Genomic DNA, 15,339 nt, shown 5'->3' with positions numbered 1-15,339 from the left:
GAGCCACTTGTCTGGGTGGAATTTGTCATTTGCACATGTCTGGTGCTCGAGTATCCGAGTACCTGGTGCGAAGCACTGGGACGCAGCACTTGGTGCTGGTACTGGACTGGCATAAAGTATGCAACTAATACAAAGGCTTATTTAACGTTTGTTCTGCGTGGAAATCCCGTCCACGCCGCCACCGATGCAGACATGCCGCCGCACACATGCAGAACTTGACCTGGCATCACTAATCGGATTGATCGGGCATCGATCGATAGACTTGAGAAGGTAGGAGGAATGTCTTTGTCCAACGGCGCGGTTGGCCCATGTGCGTGCATGGTCCGTGGAGTATTATCCAGTCACTGCCCACCAGTAGGCACGTACCTAAAGAGTTATGAAGCGCTATGCCACTTTGGTGCCGCCTCGGACGCAGCCACTCACGCAAATATGCCCGCCGCTGCTCAAGCCCAAAGGGCTACCCTCCATCATCACCAAACGACCAACGCCCGCTTCAATCTCCATGCGCAACCTTGACGGCCATCGCCATCGCCAATCCTCCCTCTGGCCACCCGGACTTCCGCCTGCGTCATTTATTAACCTGCTGCTTCTTCTTGGCTAACCTCCAGCCGCCTCTCACCTCATCCGCCGACATCGTAACTCACGTCCCCAACGCCATCCTCCAACCTCCCCCACACAGCTGCCGAGCCATCCAATCTACCAAGCTTCCAGCGACCTGGGAACAGAACATGCTCCTCTGAACCTCACACGAGAGCCTCCACAATGGAAATGGCGCCATCACGCAGGAACCAACGACACCGCCAATCTTCTCTCTCCCTCTCCCTCTCCATCGCTCCCAATTCCGCCGTGCCCGAGCAACTTCCACCCGTATCCGCCCTGTTTCTTATCGATTTCGACGTCAAAGCCGGCTACACCATTGCCTGGAAGCGCGCCGTGCCCCATGTCGAACTAGACGGCCAGGTCGAGTACAAGTCGCTGCCGTCGGGCTTGCACACCGTTCGCCACGACTTGATATACTTTGTCGACGGCGACCACGCCGGTCTCAGTGCCTTTGTGAATGAGCCATGTGAGGAGGAGGAAGCTAGGAATGCCAGGATGATTGCTGTAGGGATCCTCGTACCCTTGAGCTACGGACGACTGGGGAGAGCTTGGAGGCATGCCGAGAATTTGAAGGAGTTGGCGGCGTAAGTTTTGCATCCCACCACCTCTAAAAAAAAATCCAAAACCACTGCTAACAGACCAGCTCAGCATCTTGGCCAAAGATCGCAGTCAGGCTGGTGTTTTGGAAAAGTATTGGAATTCCCACAAGGCCAGCGAGAACGGTGGACAGCCAAACGACTTGGGGCCAGCCAACCTGCCCGATTCACCAACTCAAGAGCGAAGAACACACAAGCGCAAGGGTTCGGCATCGGACGGGACCTCGTTGGCGCCCGCTGAGCACAGGCTGAGCCCATTTCACCCTGCCTGGAGCTTGGTCAGTCTTTTGGACAAGTTTGGTCCTCTTATATTCCCTATCCATAGAGCAGCACTGCTACGCAAGCGAATTCTCATCTCTTGTCACGCTCCTGTTCATGAAAGCTGTGACTTTGGTAAGGCCCCGGCACTCAAATACCAACTTGCCAAACCATTAGTTTATTTACCCACGTCCACTAACTCATGTCAGTATACGACATTTCAATTCTTTCTAATATACCCTTCTCCGTTGCCGATAGACTCCCTCCCTCATCGCCCGCACCACGCCTACGGCCCCTCTTTGCCATTGGCGTGCACGACATTCCCTTTCTGATGGAAGACTTTGAGGCCTCCAAGCGCCGCCAAGACGGCACCGCAGACTCCGGAGGGGAGTTAGGTTCCGGCTGGATCGCCTGTACCACAGACAGCATTCTAGCCATGAAAGACACCCTCTGGGACATGCTCATCACCATGCCCCCGGAGCACTCTGCCAACGCCGTGGACAAAGTCTGGCCGACAGTAGAATACCCCCGTGGCACACCTGTCAAAGCTACCCAACGCGACCTCCGGCGCTTCAACGCCCTTCGCAGCGGCCTCCTCCGCCTCGCCTCCTCCCCTCAACAGCAAGAGCCAGACTCACCGCCCCTTGACTCCTCTGCCGTCCGCCTCTCCACCAAGCACTCCCACCGGCTCGTCAAGGACGAGGAGGACCCTCACATCGACGAGCTCATCGAGCCTCTGTCGTGGGCTGCCCTAGCCTACAACGGCTTCATGTGGTGGGCATCCGCCGGCGAGCAGCTCCGCTCCGAAGAACAGGAGGAGTCCTCCCGGGACGCCGCCCTCCTTGCGGACCTCGCACCCGCACCCGCAACCGCACCCGCATCACCCCCCCGGCCCCTCTCCGAATCACTCGCCTCCCTCACTAGTCGCCGTGCATCCAACCCCGATGAAGCACGCACCGAACTCGCCATCATCGCCTACTTCCACCGTCTTACTACCCAAATGCTCTCCATACTAGTCGACCTCGTCCAGTCCGCCGACGAGGCGTACCCTTGCCCGTACAGAGACGAACAAGACGGCGAGCTAGACGATCAGGAAGACGACGAGGCTGAGGCATTGTTGAATAGCGGTGGTCTAGGTCTAGATACCAATGCCATTACTGTAGATAGCCACTCTATTGAGAGCATGGGCTTAGACGTGTGGAGCGCGTCCGACGCAGCATTTGTACAAGATTTGGTCGGCGCGTATTTCGGCAGGGCCGCGAGAATCGAGGGGAAGGGCGTCGAGGTCTGTGGCGTGAGGGTTTGTTAATTAGAAACGCTGCGAAGCGCCATGCTGTTTACTTTTTTTTGCCTTGTTTGGTTGGCTGGGATGGGAGCCCCTGGTGGGTTGTGCTGCTGGTGCACGTATGTATGTATATTGGTAGATTTAGATTCGGGAAGCCAACTTTCACATACACTTTATTTATGACCATTCATGGGGGCTTGATGCAGCCAAGTTGTCACAATATTAGTCCCTGACTATACATGATGCGTTTCATACACCTTGTTTTCTTCCCCTCGTACACTCCTTAGCCTGAGCACTGGTCACTTAGGATGCAATCAACCACCAAGTGCACAAATATTGTTGCGACATGTCAGTCCGCAAGTAGTCACGTCATGTAAGGTAACTTCCAAGTTGGTATCCGCGCATGCACCGAGTCTACGGTAGGTACCTGCTCCGCCTAGCCCGATTTTTTCATCACCGTTAATTACGAAACAAATAAGAACAATCCACAAACCCCGTCTATGACTCATCTTCAGTGTCAGTGTTGGTGTCGCTCGTGTCTTCCTCCTCCTCCTCAGTTCCGCTCTCGTCGTCCGACTCCTCGTCTACTCTCCGTCTCTTGGGCTGCGGTGCTTGACCTGTCTTGAGGGCGTGCATTTGGCCGGCGATGGAATCTACACTTGTCAGTATGCGTGTCTCTGCTGGACGCGGGGAATGGAGTTGGGAAAAAAACTTACCCTCTTCGGGTTCGGAGATATCATCTTCAGCGTCCATCTCAGCGGCCTTGGCGGCCTCCTCGACAACCAGAGTCACCTCCATCTTGGTATCGAATCCAACGTAGGAATCGCAAATGACGTGCATGACAAACGTGAAGTGGCCGGCTTGCGGTGGAGCGGCGAATTGTGCCTTGAGAGTCTGCATGTTGAATGTGGGCTTGCCCTGCTCGTCGAAGATGGGCTCGTCGAATCGGTCAAAGGTGAAAGGGGGCACAGCCATCTTGCCCTGTTTCGAGTCGCTCAAGAAAGCATACCATTTGGGGGTGTGGTCGCGAGCGTAGTGAGGGGCAAAAGCCAGGGGGGGGAGAATGCTCTGCTCTTCAACCGAGATGGGCTTGCCATCAGGTCCGGTAATGGTCTTCTTCTTGCGGCCCATGAGCGCATCGAGATCGTCCTCGGCGGGGTCAACATCTTCCAGGTCCAGGTCGTTGACCGCGGGAACATTCTGGGTACCGGGGGGGATAAAGCGGCCCTTGATGACCAGGGTGACGAGAGAGGAAGGGATGATGCATCGCTCGCCGGTAACCTTGAAGAAGGCCTTGGCAACTCGTAGGTAGGGGAGCTGCTTAGCTACGCTGACGGCAGTCTTGTACTGCTTCTCTGAGAGCAGGCCCTTTCCAACTGACAACTGCCGGCGTTGGGCATCAGGCAGATCCATAAACTGCTGGACAGTCATGTGTGTCTTGGAGTCGCCCTCGACGGCCATGGCAATCTTGGGAGTGAAGTGAGGGAGCTGGAGGAGAGGAGAAGATTTCGGGGACACGGCTTGGATGATGTGCTGGTTGGCGAGGAAGGAGCCGGAAATGGGACCAATGTTGCCGAAGGCCAGGGCAATGGCAGCAAAGGACTGGTTGAGAGCGCGGGCAATGGGGGCGATATCGTACTTGGCCTTGGTCAGAGCAGCGTCGTCGAGCTCAACACGGCCGAGATAAGCCCAAAGAAGACCCAGGACTTTGCGCCTCACACCGCTCTCGAGATCCTCAAGCCTCTCCTTGTCCTTGGCTGAGAACCCACAGGCAAAAGTTGAGGCCTCGCCCTCAGCAGAGATGCGTGACTCGATTTTGGACAAGCCAGACTCTGCCAGGTCGCCCTTGAGAACGCTCTCAAACTCCTTGCCAGCGCTTAGAGCTGCAATGATGCCGGACTCGTCCATTTCCTCATCATAGTGGCGGAACAGGTTGTTGGCGCTCTCCATGAGAACGCCCTCCTTGGAACGCTTCTTGGTGCCGTACCACCAGGAACCAACGAGATATGGGAGCAAAACGCCGAGAAGGCCTGTGTACAGGACAACAAGGTATTTGCCGTTGCCGTCGGAAACAATAAACTTGGGCAGAGCAATTCCGATGCTCATGCTCTGCTTGCCGTCAGGGTGGCCATACTGAATATAATTGTTGCGAACATCCTCATCGGTCAATACTTCGTAGGCCTTGGTGAGTTCGACGAAGTATTGCTGCAGAGACTCGAGCGTATCATTTTTAGCAGGATCAAGTCGGATCTTGTCAGGATGGAACTTGATTGACAGGCGCTTAAAGTGTGCCTTTATTTGCTGTTCCGAGGCAGACTGCAGGCATTGTCAGTTGACTCGATCATCCGAGTGATACAAGGGGGAGGAGAGGGAAGGAGGGAGGCGCATACTTCAGCGATGCCCAGAATATCGTAGGGATTCCAAAGCTTCTGCTCGGCAGGATTCGTCGTCATGATCAAATATGCCATCAGTCCCATCAGGGCCCAGCCGGCCACGGCGACAAGCGCCCTCTTGATCTTGCGCTGCTTCCTCTTCTGAGCTGCCCGTAGTGACGCCACGATGTCTTCATGCTGAATCTTGTAGTCGGTCTGTATGCGTGGAGCGAGATGCGAATCGTCTTTGCTAGACTGCAGTAGGTTGTATGTGATTGGGAGAGTGACCAGGCCGGTCAATGTGAGGATGAAGAAGGGGAAGAACTGGGCCTGAGGGGTGCGTTAGCAAAGCGTCGCCGCAATCCTGCTCCATGTCGACTGCGCATGGCAAAGAGAAGAAATGGTGTAATCTTGTGAGAATCTACCTGGTCATCGTATGAGTAGTCGGAACTCATTGTGGCGACAAAGGCCGAGCAGGCGAACCCTGCCGCGAGAAGTAATAGCTTTCGTGTGGGTGGGCAACAAGATCAGACAATCTGGCAGCTCGCCCGAATGCACGATTTGGCGTAATTCAATGCGCCCTTGGAGCCGTGGGTATTAACAAACAAAAAAATTATAAGAAATCCCTCCTCTTGCGCAGTGGTGCAGGCGGCCGCAGGGGTTTTCGTTTGCTGTCCTCAATGAAGCATCAGCAAGCACGAGGGGATCGAATTGTCTGCCCAATTTCAAAAGTGCTAAATGGTGTCCTTTGGCCGTAGTACCAGAGCCGGCGATCGGATTATCCGTGGCTCCCCACAGACCACCTTGGTTAGCGGACCCCAATGCCGCCACCGTGTTCAATTCAGTAGTACACAAACTGGGAAGGAGCGTCCGTCCGCGTCCAGACGTCACATGTGGTGCCAGTGCTGCCTGGCCCCCTGTTGGCGCCCCGGGGTCTGGTGGCAGAGCCGCCGCTAGACTACATTGCATCGCCATGGGGCTGGTGTTGGCCACGGCAAAGGTTAAACTACCTACCCCTAGCATTCAACTACCAAGTACTACTCCGTAGGCGAACACGAAGTATACTTGATATCCACGCCATCTTCTGTATGCAGACGGCGTTTCTGACGGGCTGTAAAGGAAATGCATGTCGCACAGTGTACCATCATGTATGGAATAGACGGCGTGATATCCAATAGCACCGTTCTTCACTCAAACAAAATCTCGCAGCAAATATCACAAATCTTTGCGCCTTGGTCCAGTAATTACATGAGCGGCCATTCTACGTCTAAATGCTCGCCAGAAACAAGTGACTCACTCTCGTCATCCCACACATGCCACTCTTCCTAATTCTCGACAGCAGTCAGCGTAATCGCCTCTTCCCCATCCCCATCTGTATCCTCCTCTGTCGTCACCCCCGCCATCTCCCCAACCAGCAGGCTCCTCAAGTCCTCCTCGCTCATAAAGGCCTGAATACTGCCTCTCCTCACCCAGGGCCTGGTCTCCCTCCTCCCCTGTTCCACCAAACGCTCAATCTTCAACCTATTCGTCACGAATTTCAACATGGGAAACGCGCTCTGTTGTCCCTGGTGTAGCATTCGCGCTAGCCTGCTTGGATCAGGATCCGACAGAATGTAGTAAAAGTCGCTTGGTACAGACTTGGGCCAGATGGTGATTGTGCCACTGAACTCCTGGAGCCACAGCTGGCTCCAGTCCTGGCCCAAGGGGCGGGGTAGGAGTTCTGCGTAGCGCACAAACTTCAACCACTTGTTCATGTCAAGTTTGAGGTAGTGCTCAAAGGCGGACATGAGATAGCCGCCACGCCACCCGCGACCTTTGCGATGGGTGACGGGGTGGCCCACAGAGCCACGAGACGAGAAGAAGAATAGATTGATGTGGGGATTAACCTGGCTGACAATGGTGAAGTTTACATTGAAATGCGTGTTGAGTGCCTTGATAGGGATGTCGGTTCGGAGAGAGCCGTCTTTCCACTTGTGGCCGAAGGAATAGGGCGCAAGTTTGCCGTCCCGGAGCTTCATCATAAGAACCACGGGGTTGAGGATGCCGGGGACGGCGGCGGAGGCGAGGACCGCGGACCAGATGACGCAGTCGGGGGAGGTGAGATAGTTGCATAGAATGGTGGGAGAGTGAGGATCCGCAGGGACGCAAGTGACATTCAGAATGCGGCCAGTTCGTTCGTATGCCTCGCGAAAGGTCATTGAGCCTCTGGTCCACCAGCTACATCGTTCAGCCCAGTCGACCGAGTCGAAGCGCGCGCCCGTCTTCCACCATCTTGGTAGCCAGACGGTTGCCGGTTCTCGGCAGGCATTGATGCGTTGAGACAGCGCCGGAACCAGAAGCTTCTTCAACTCGTCGTTTGTTCTCGTGGCCACAAGCCCAGCTATCAGGGCGCCGCCGCTCGTGCCTGTAATAACGTCCGGGAGTAGGTCTGCGTCCAGCAACGCCTTGACCAAACCCAGGTGATAATAGGCAAAGCCGGCTCCCCCCGAGAGACACAAGGCAGTGCGGCCGTAATTGGCATGAATATGCTTGAACAGCAGGCGTTTCTCCTCGGTCTCCAGCTGCTTCGTTCGCAACAGTAGCTTGACGCTCCTCTCCACTGTTGACTCATTCCATTAGCGGCCGTATGACAACCCCCCCTTCCTTGGATTCCCCATCAACTCACCTTCGTCAATAAAATTCTGCACCAAATTCTTCGTTCCATAGTACGTCTGGCTATATAGCCTCGCATTCTCCACGCCAACAAAGTTATTCTTGACGCACGCTTCCACCAGGGATTTGAGATCCTCCACCGCAGTCCTATGCTCGCCATTATGCCGCGCGCTCTGAGCCTCCTGTGCCTCAGCCTTGATCCTCAGCTTCTGCAGCTGATCCCACACCCGCTTGACCGTCTTTGAATCGTAGTACGCGAATTCATTCTCCTCCCTCCAAGTCTGCCGTCCCAAAAACGCATCCAGTTCCTTCGCTGCGGCAACCCATTCCTTGTACGTTGAGGCTTTGCGCATGTTCCTCCGGAGCGTTTCCCGTCGGCCGCGCCAAGTAAAGAAGTGTTCGTAGACCCAAATGTACCATCGTGTTGAGAGATATGCAATTGTCAGGCCTATGAGCCATGCAAAGACAAATATCAACAGCGGCCATTTGGACAACTGGTAGAGGTGGCCTTCCCGTGTCTCGTCCTTGGTCCGTGTGCCGAGGAGCCCTTGGACAGCTTTACTAGCGCCTTTGCCGTGTTTGAATTTCTTGGACGACCTACGGCGTCGGTAGAGAGCTGGGTTCACGGGCGCCCAGTCGTTCTGGGCCGTGAAGAATGTCCCCTGGGTCGGCGTGGCCGTCGGCGCTGGGAGTTCACCTCCAACGGCCGCCGCAGCGGCGGCAATTGCGTCGGCATTGTCATACTCGTTCGCGTCATCCAGACAGGCTTGTGAATTTCGCTTCGTCAGGGTGACGGGGCTGGCACCGCTCCTGGGTGACTTGAGTCCGCCCGTCTCGTCGGTTGGGCTGTGCAACGGGTCAGGGGCCTGGAGCGCCTTTACGAAGGCCTCTATTTCATGTGGCTCGAGAAACTCTCGATTGATGTCAGGCAGGAGGGATGCATCAAATGCTTCCGGTGGGAATCCGTAAACCGCATCGGTTGGCATTGTCCGCTCCCGCGCCGGTTGGCCAAGTCCGCCAGCCGTTGCGATATTGCTCGCTCGATCTGTCAATGGTGGATGTTTAAGATCGAGGCATATGGCTTCGGAATACGAGCTCATGAAAGGGATCCCATGCTGGATGCCTGTGCCTTCTTTCTCGATGAGATGTTGTGCTGCAAGATCGAACGTTGAAGGGTGAAGCCAATGTTCCCCCACAATTCCAATGACCATGACGTCTGCTGTTCAGCCTGTGGTTGCGTTCGTTGGGGGGACTTTCAGCGGCAACTCCACTCAGGTTCTCCAGAACCCACAGCACCCGTGCACTGTTGTTATACCGCAGGCAATCAATGGATCCAGACATACATCAATTGATCACTAGTAAGTAGCAGATGGTTGGGTTGCTTAGTTGGGCAGCCCTTCTAGATGACGAGGCCCTGCTAAATGACTCATTTGAAGAACCTAGATTACGTACTCGTTGACAATCATCACAATTACTCAGGCCATCCATCAAGAAACAGGGCCGTCAGTCGGAATAGAAGTACCTAGATTACCAGATAGCTCTTCGATTCCAACAGCATGCTTCAATTTGACAGCCTGTCTAATCCGATAGCCTGTGATATATTTTCGGCCCGTTCAAAAAAATATCACATCAATAAGCTGTCCCGACCAGCATGCAATGTCTAACATGCTAGTATATACACATGACTGCACACTACCAAGGTCAATTTCCTCACGCTCAACCGATTATATCATACAGCGCAGTTATAGTTCATCCTAGCCGTCATATTAGAGTCTGTCTATGTCGTTGGTATCCGAAACATGCACCCCGGACTAAATACAGTCTGTAGCAGGATATGTTTGCCCAACAAGAAGTATACACTCATCAATCACTCGTTACGTCCGCACAATACCAAGATACCTCGTGCATAACAAAAAGCATTGAATTAGTTCCGAATCGCTACATAATTGTGTTCGCTGCACAGCCCTATTTATGCATTACACGTATTGTGCAAGCCACTTTATGCCCTCGCCGTACCCCTGTCGCATAACTACAGAGCACATGAAAACCTCAATCGGTCGGACGCCGCCATCCAGAGGGACCTTTCCCTTCCCGGTGGTCTGATACAAGCCCAGCTCATGTCGCAGTGTCTCCTCAGACACTGCGTCGGGGTGGTCAATCTTGTTCCCCAGGATAACGAAGGGAACTTTGGACAACTCCTCTAAAGCCAGCAGAGCGTCGAGCTCTGCTTTTGTCTCGGCGAATCGTTCATGATCCTTCGCGTCTACCAGGAAGACGACACCATTGACCTCGGGATAATAGTCTCGCCAGATACGGCGGGCTAAGTAGAATGGTAAGTCTCCGAGAGCGCAGAGCAGGCAGGCACGTAGCCTTAGACATGATGTGTACGTACCCTGTTGGTGACCACCCAAGTCAAATGTGGTGAATCTGACATTGCCTATGGCAAGCTCCTCAGAGGCTAGAACAGTACGATTAGCAAAACGTCGCGTTTGTGGCAGCTAACAAGCGCACACTGGGCCGCATCCTCTGGCTGCCCCGGGGAAGAACTCACTGGGATGGAGAGTAGGCTGCAGGATGGCAACACGGTCGTTCTACCCAGTTCACATCGTTAGCATCACCCATCGAATATGCCATCATCCCACTGTGTCCATTCTCTAGCCTCGGTTTCATATTGATCGAAAACAGATCGACATCCTACTGATCGAAAGGGGCCTCGCAGCCCAACCAATGTCGCGCGAGTTTGGCATACCTTCAACATATGCAGCAACGTCGTCTTTCCGGCATTATCAAGACCGAGGAACAGTAGCTTGGCGTGCTTGTTCAACAGGCCAAGGGAGGAAAGAACATCGTAAACTAAGCAGCCAAAAAATTAGGACAAGTCAGGTCACCAAAGACGCGGAGATTTAGTATGCCATCATGACAGAGGCAACAGGCAGAAGATGGAGGGAAAGGGGATGTTTGCAGACATACACCAGTTAATGATCCACATGGTGGGCTATATTTCTGAATCGTGTTTCCAGGGCCAGTTGAAATGATGATTGAGGTCGAAAAGATGATGTTTGGGATCGTAAAAATGATGTTTGGGGTCGAAAACTGATGCTGGATTGCGGACGTGATGGGCCGAAGAAACACACCAAAATGCGTAGTGTGCACTTGCTCCTACCTGGAAGTAACTCAAGGGTGTCCTGACGAGAGGCTCTTGGTGCCTGGATCCTCAGGCACAGATGTTGCCACAGTCTAGGTCGCCGCTCCCTGAGCCGTGGCAAGATGGCACCTCAACTGTAGAGGTGGCGCGCGACCAATCAACGCTACGAATGGGTGAACCACACACAAACTCGAGTCCTCTCAAGTGCAGTCATCGGATTGTTGTCCCGGCATCCCGAGCCCAATGTTATTAATTCAATGTTGTTCATGATACGGAGTACGGGTGTCTTATTCTTCAATCAAGCCAACCAAACTACTACAGTGTTGGTGCCGAGAGTCCTCCCAGGTATGTTTGTCATCACACCAGCTAGGCAAACATGCCACTTCAGCACGAGGAAGCTGTTTACTCAGCATGCTCAAACGTCCTTCAAAGCCAATAATACTGTATTAGCAAAAGTTCAAAAATATCCACCCTTCTGTCTTTGATGTGTAGACTTCACCCACTATCTAAATGCCTTCCCCCGCGCCCAAACTCTCTCGCAAAGGGTATCCTAGCGATTGCAATATGCCGTCTCCAAAAACATAAAAAATTTGACCAATGTGCAAGTTCATTTGTGGTGAGAAAGTGGAACTATATACAAAGGTACTCACACTTCAAGCGATTCCTAAAGGATTAAAAAAAAGAGGCCTGAAACAACTGGCTCCAAATATGTACAGCAAAAGAGTCGTGGAGTCATAACGTAGGAACAAAAATGAAATGTATTACCCAAGTGTATGTAGAAAAAAGATATGATAAGACTTTCCGCCCATCTGGCGCTTTGAAACGGGACGTAGACACCTTGAGTACTTTTGATTTAGTCCTCTGATGGCCAGGACTAGCATAGTAAGTGTAGTGATGTCTTTAGATAGACATGACATAATTGCCCTGTTCCTTCTTGCCAGCCATGAGCAAACCGAGCTCCTTCATACGCTCGGCGCCTCGCCCTGGCAGAGGCTTGCGCTCTGGAATTTGACCACGTCTTGCGCGATTGCAGTACTTTTGGAAAAACTTCTCCTTGCGGCGTTGACGTTTGCGTTCAAGACCCTTGACGATGTCAATAGCTCCTCGGAGGTGGCAGTCAGAGTCATGGTGATGCTGGTGCCTGGCCGTCTTACTGCCCTTCATGGGTGGAAACAGTGCGGGAGCTCGAGGCAAAGACTTTGTCAGCGTCATGCCTGGTCGACCAGCCAAGTGAAACTGAACGTGAGGGCCTTGTCGTGGTGTCTGCAACGGAGTGTTCATCGCCTTTGGTGCTGGAGACCGGATTCTCTTGGGAGAATGTCGCCCAAACAATGGCTTAGGAGAGCGACCTCGATTCTTGGGAGCAGGGGAATGATGTCGTCTTGGTGGCGGGGAGCGATATTTGCGAGGCGATGCCTGTTCGCTCTTTCTTCTTCTTCGGGAGCGGTCCTGGCCATGGTGGAGATCCTCCATCCGACCTTGAACCCAGACATCCTCATCGCTGTCGTGGTGAACAGGGTTGTAGATTTCCTCCTCATCGTCGTTATCGGGATCAGAAGCTGGAAAGCTGGGGTCAATATCTTGTGGAATGACTCGTAATTTCTCGTTCCGGCGAGCTGCCAAGCAAGAGAGGTAGGCTTCTTCTAGAGGTCTGTCTTCATCCAGGGTACCACAAACGAAATCGGTGCTGTCTGGCAGATCTGGTGCGTCGGATTCAGCCTTGATACGTCGAGGCCTAGCTCGTCGAGTGCTTGATCGGCTGCCATAGCTAGCGGCCGAGGAATCAGACTGGGGCTCATTCACCGATGGTCGTCGTATGGGAGCCACGACTTGGATCTGACGGCTAGTGGCATGACTAGGAGTCCAGAGAACCATGTTCTCATCCTCTTCCTCGTCTTCTTCATCGGAGTCGGCGAAGCCAGTCTCAGAGTCGGTGTGATAGCCATCAGAATCTTCGTGAAAATCTTTTTTATCATCTTCTTCCAAGTCATCCTCATTCTCCTCGTCGTCCTCCTCCTCTTCGTCTTCATCTGAGCCAGCTTCAGCTTCCTCTTCTTCCAGTTCTGCCTCCTCTTCGGCTTCGGCTCCGAGACGACGAAAGTGATTTTCCTTCGTCAATGTGTCATAAATGGTTAGCCTCGTTACCGCTGATGAAGGTTGCCTAATCCAATCTTCTTCGCGAGCTGTACCACTTGCAAATTCGTGAAACTGGGAGCTATCCTTTGCGAGGTCCTTGGAGTTGGCACGGAGGAATTTCGGTCGAGCAAGTGTAGTCTTATTTGACAGGCGATGAACGGCAGATGGGCGCGGCGACGTGTGAAGTGCAGTAGAGAGAGCAGACGTCTTTTTAGGAGTTGATGGTGACTCGGAATTCGTAGGCAAATGAGGTCGTGTGCCGGGATCAGAGATCTGCCTTGGAGGTGTATTTTGAGTTGATGCCGGCCCTACAGGACAAGCAAACTTGATTAATGGTCGTCCAGGAGCCTGCTCTGCAGACGGTGCCTTCACCATAGCCTCAGCTTGAGCAATGGGTGGTTTGGCAGCGCATGCAAACTGAATACATCGCTTTTTGGGAGGCTGAGGAGCGGCGGCGAGGTGTTCGTTCTCCGCAGTGGTAATTTCATTATGCAATCGAAGAGCAGCCATCTCTGGGATTGGAGGACTGGGAGTGTTTGTGCGGCAGGGACTCGTCATACCAGTATCACTAGTGAGATCGGCAGTGGAAGCAACACTGATGTTGCTGGTCATGGATCGTCGTCGTTGACTTCCCAAGAGAATGGAATGAGCAGGATGTGAAGGCACCTCCTCTGGTTCAGCCATGATAGCCTTGGTAAGAAGTGACGATTGGTCCTGAGGACGTCGAATACAAGTTCTCTCAAACTTCTGATGCAGCTCTGGGGGTTCATCAACGTCCTCAGCTTCCTCTGATGTCAGAGACACCCAAGCCGGAATCTGTGAAGTGGAAGGTGTAATATCCATGGTGAGCGTATATAATTTGTTGAGTTCGAATGTTGACAGAGTAAACGAATACGATGGGTCTTGCTCATTACAACGGAGTGTGTAGGAGAGCGGCGTAATGTCAAGGAAACAAGACCTCAAGGTATAGAATCGACACACCAGGAGTCGATACTGAGCGAAGTTGTTGCCCTCTTCCAAGGGGAGAAGGAGCTAGTAGTGAGCACAGTTCTGGTCGTAGATTTGCTGGGAGTCTTGCGTCGCGCAGACGAAGTCTACAAGCCAGTGCAGACCTCCACTCTATCAAGAGTGAGGATTTGATAAATAATTTGGTGGCCCTTAGGACCCGGATGCTATAATCGGAAAGCCAACATATTCCAAGGAGTAGGAGCCGAACAACTGAATGGATCGAATCAAAGGGTGTCGTCGGGGCGATTTATAAGACACCAAGGGGGGTGTTTGATGCCAGGATGAGGTGCCGTCTTTTCTTTCTAGCTGTGAGGTACAGAGTTACCTCCCAAAGAAAACGAGCACAAGACGATTTCGTTTGGCTCAAAAAGTCCAGTGGCGTCGCCTTGGTGAGATGAAGGATGTGGTTGTACTATCCTTGGCGGATTCCAAATGACGTTTGTCGGAGGGTGGCGCCGTAGCGATATACGAAAAAGGACGGCAATCCCAGCAGTCGTGGCAGCAGCAGCGTTGAACAGTCGGCTGGTTGGAGTGTTGGTGTTACACGGGCGACCTGGGGCAGAAAAATAAACGTGAGACCACAGGCACGTCACTCAAGCACTGTGACGTTGCCGATCTCACACGAGGCAAAACGTCGACAGAGCAAAAACGCAAGCTGCAGATGCCCAATGGGCAAAACGCGGCCAAGACGCAGAGCTGACGAGATGTCAGATGAACCGACGAGAAAATTGTAGCAAAAGCCAATAACCAGAACGTGGGAAAAAGAAGAGTAGGGTGCTGGGGGCAGTTGGATGGAATATATTGAGGGTGGGCCAGAAGGGCGAAGGGAAAAAATAGAAAAAAAATGGCCACAGGCGCCGCCGCACTCAGGACTGAAGGAACGACCGGACATGGCTGGGTGGGCTCCTACTCCAGTCTCCCGGCTCCTGGCTGCTGGGTGCGGTCAAGTGCGGTCAAGTGCGGCCAACGGGTCTTGCGGGCTCGAGGCTCAAGGCTTGGGGCGTGGTGGCCGAAGGTCGAGTCGCTCGCCGGTGGAGCAGGAGGGTCAGAAGTCTCTAGCTTTTACCCGCCCAAACCGCCCAGCACTTTGCAGCCCGTCTTGCCCGGACAGCGCTAATCGAAATGGAGACGAGAGGGGCTGATGGGCTCATGACCGAGATTGAATTGACCACCACAGGCACGGCGAAATTGGCGACGCAGCCAATTACCACACGGCATAATAATACCACACCACACGGGACACAACTGCACACCGCACTTGAGTACTGAGATTGACATGCGACACGG

General features: G+C 53.4%; 6 protein-coding genes across 6 annotated transcripts; 2 read left to right on the top strand and 4 right to left on the bottom strand.

Moving 5' to 3' along the window:
• The first annotated feature begins 716 nt into the window (after window positions 1–716).
• Window positions 717–2,932, top strand: J3458_007029 (uncharacterized protein). Its single transcript, XM_007808555.2, has 3 exons — window positions 717–1,184; window positions 1,249–1,589; window positions 1,664–2,932. The coding sequence occupies exons 1-3, from the start codon at window positions 763–765 to the stop codon at window positions 2,761–2,763; spliced, it is 1,863 nt and encodes a 620-aa protein (XP_007806746.1). The 5' UTR covers window positions 717–762; the 3' UTR covers window positions 2,764–2,932.
• On the bottom strand, window positions 2,933–5,825 carry SEC63 (secretory subunit). Its single transcript, XM_007808556.2, has 4 exons — window positions 5,537–5,825; window positions 5,130–5,441; window positions 3,456–5,055; window positions 2,933–3,392 (listed from the first exon to the last, which is right to left on the bottom strand). The coding sequence occupies exons 1-4, from the start codon at window positions 5,564–5,566 to the stop codon at window positions 3,238–3,240; spliced, it is 2,097 nt and encodes a 698-aa protein (XP_007806747.2). The 5' UTR covers window positions 5,567–5,825; the 3' UTR covers window positions 2,933–3,237.
• Window positions 5,826–6,127: 302 nt separating this feature from the next.
• J3458_007027 (uncharacterized protein) lies at window positions 6,128–8,974 on the bottom strand (the record flags this gene model as incomplete). Its single annotated transcript, XM_007808557.2, has 2 exons — window positions 6,128–7,710; window positions 7,777–8,974. The coding sequence occupies 2 exons, from the start codon at window positions 8,972–8,974 to the stop codon at window positions 6,437–6,439; spliced, it is 2,472 nt and encodes an 823-aa protein (XP_007806748.2). The 3' UTR covers window positions 6,128–6,436.
• A 694-nt stretch (window positions 8,975–9,668) lies between these two features.
• SAR1 (COPII coat GTPase) lies at window positions 9,669–11,147 on the bottom strand. The gene is made up of 5 exons (XM_066119166.1): window positions 10,734–11,147; window positions 10,513–10,616; window positions 10,315–10,354; window positions 10,156–10,221; window positions 9,669–10,083 (listed from the first exon to the last, which is right to left on the bottom strand). The coding sequence occupies exons 1-5, from the start codon at window positions 10,750–10,752 to the stop codon at window positions 9,740–9,742; spliced, it is 573 nt and encodes a 190-aa protein (XP_065975802.1). The 5' UTR covers window positions 10,753–11,147; the 3' UTR covers window positions 9,669–9,739.
• Window positions 11,148–11,375: 228 nt separating this feature from the next.
• On the bottom strand, window positions 11,376–14,785 carry J3458_007025 (uncharacterized protein). Its single transcript, XM_007808559.2, has one exon. It carries the CDS (start codon window positions 13,885–13,887, stop codon window positions 11,809–11,811), a length of 2,079 nt encoding a protein of 692 aa, XP_007806750.2. The 5' UTR covers window positions 13,888–14,785; the 3' UTR covers window positions 11,376–11,808.
• A 58-nt stretch (window positions 14,786–14,843) lies between these two features.
• Window positions 14,844–15,194, top strand: J3458_007024 (uncharacterized protein; the record flags this gene model as incomplete). Its single annotated transcript, XM_066119165.1, has 1 exon — window positions 14,844–15,194. The coding sequence occupies one exon, from the start codon at window positions 14,844–14,846 to the stop codon at window positions 15,192–15,194; it is 351 nt and encodes a 116-aa protein (XP_065975801.1).
• Window positions 15,195–15,339: the final 145 nt, after the last annotated feature.

The sequence above is a fragment of the Metarhizium acridum genome, assembly GCF_019434415.1.
Source record: "Metarhizium acridum strain ARSEF 324 chromosome Unknown scaffold_72, whole genome shotgun sequence".
In the NCBI taxonomy this organism is placed as follows: domain Eukaryota; kingdom Fungi; phylum Ascomycota; class Sordariomycetes; order Hypocreales; family Clavicipitaceae; genus Metarhizium; species Metarhizium acridum.
The sequence above is the reverse complement of the archived record's forward strand: the minus strand, read 5'-3'. Positions and strand labels throughout refer to the sequence as shown.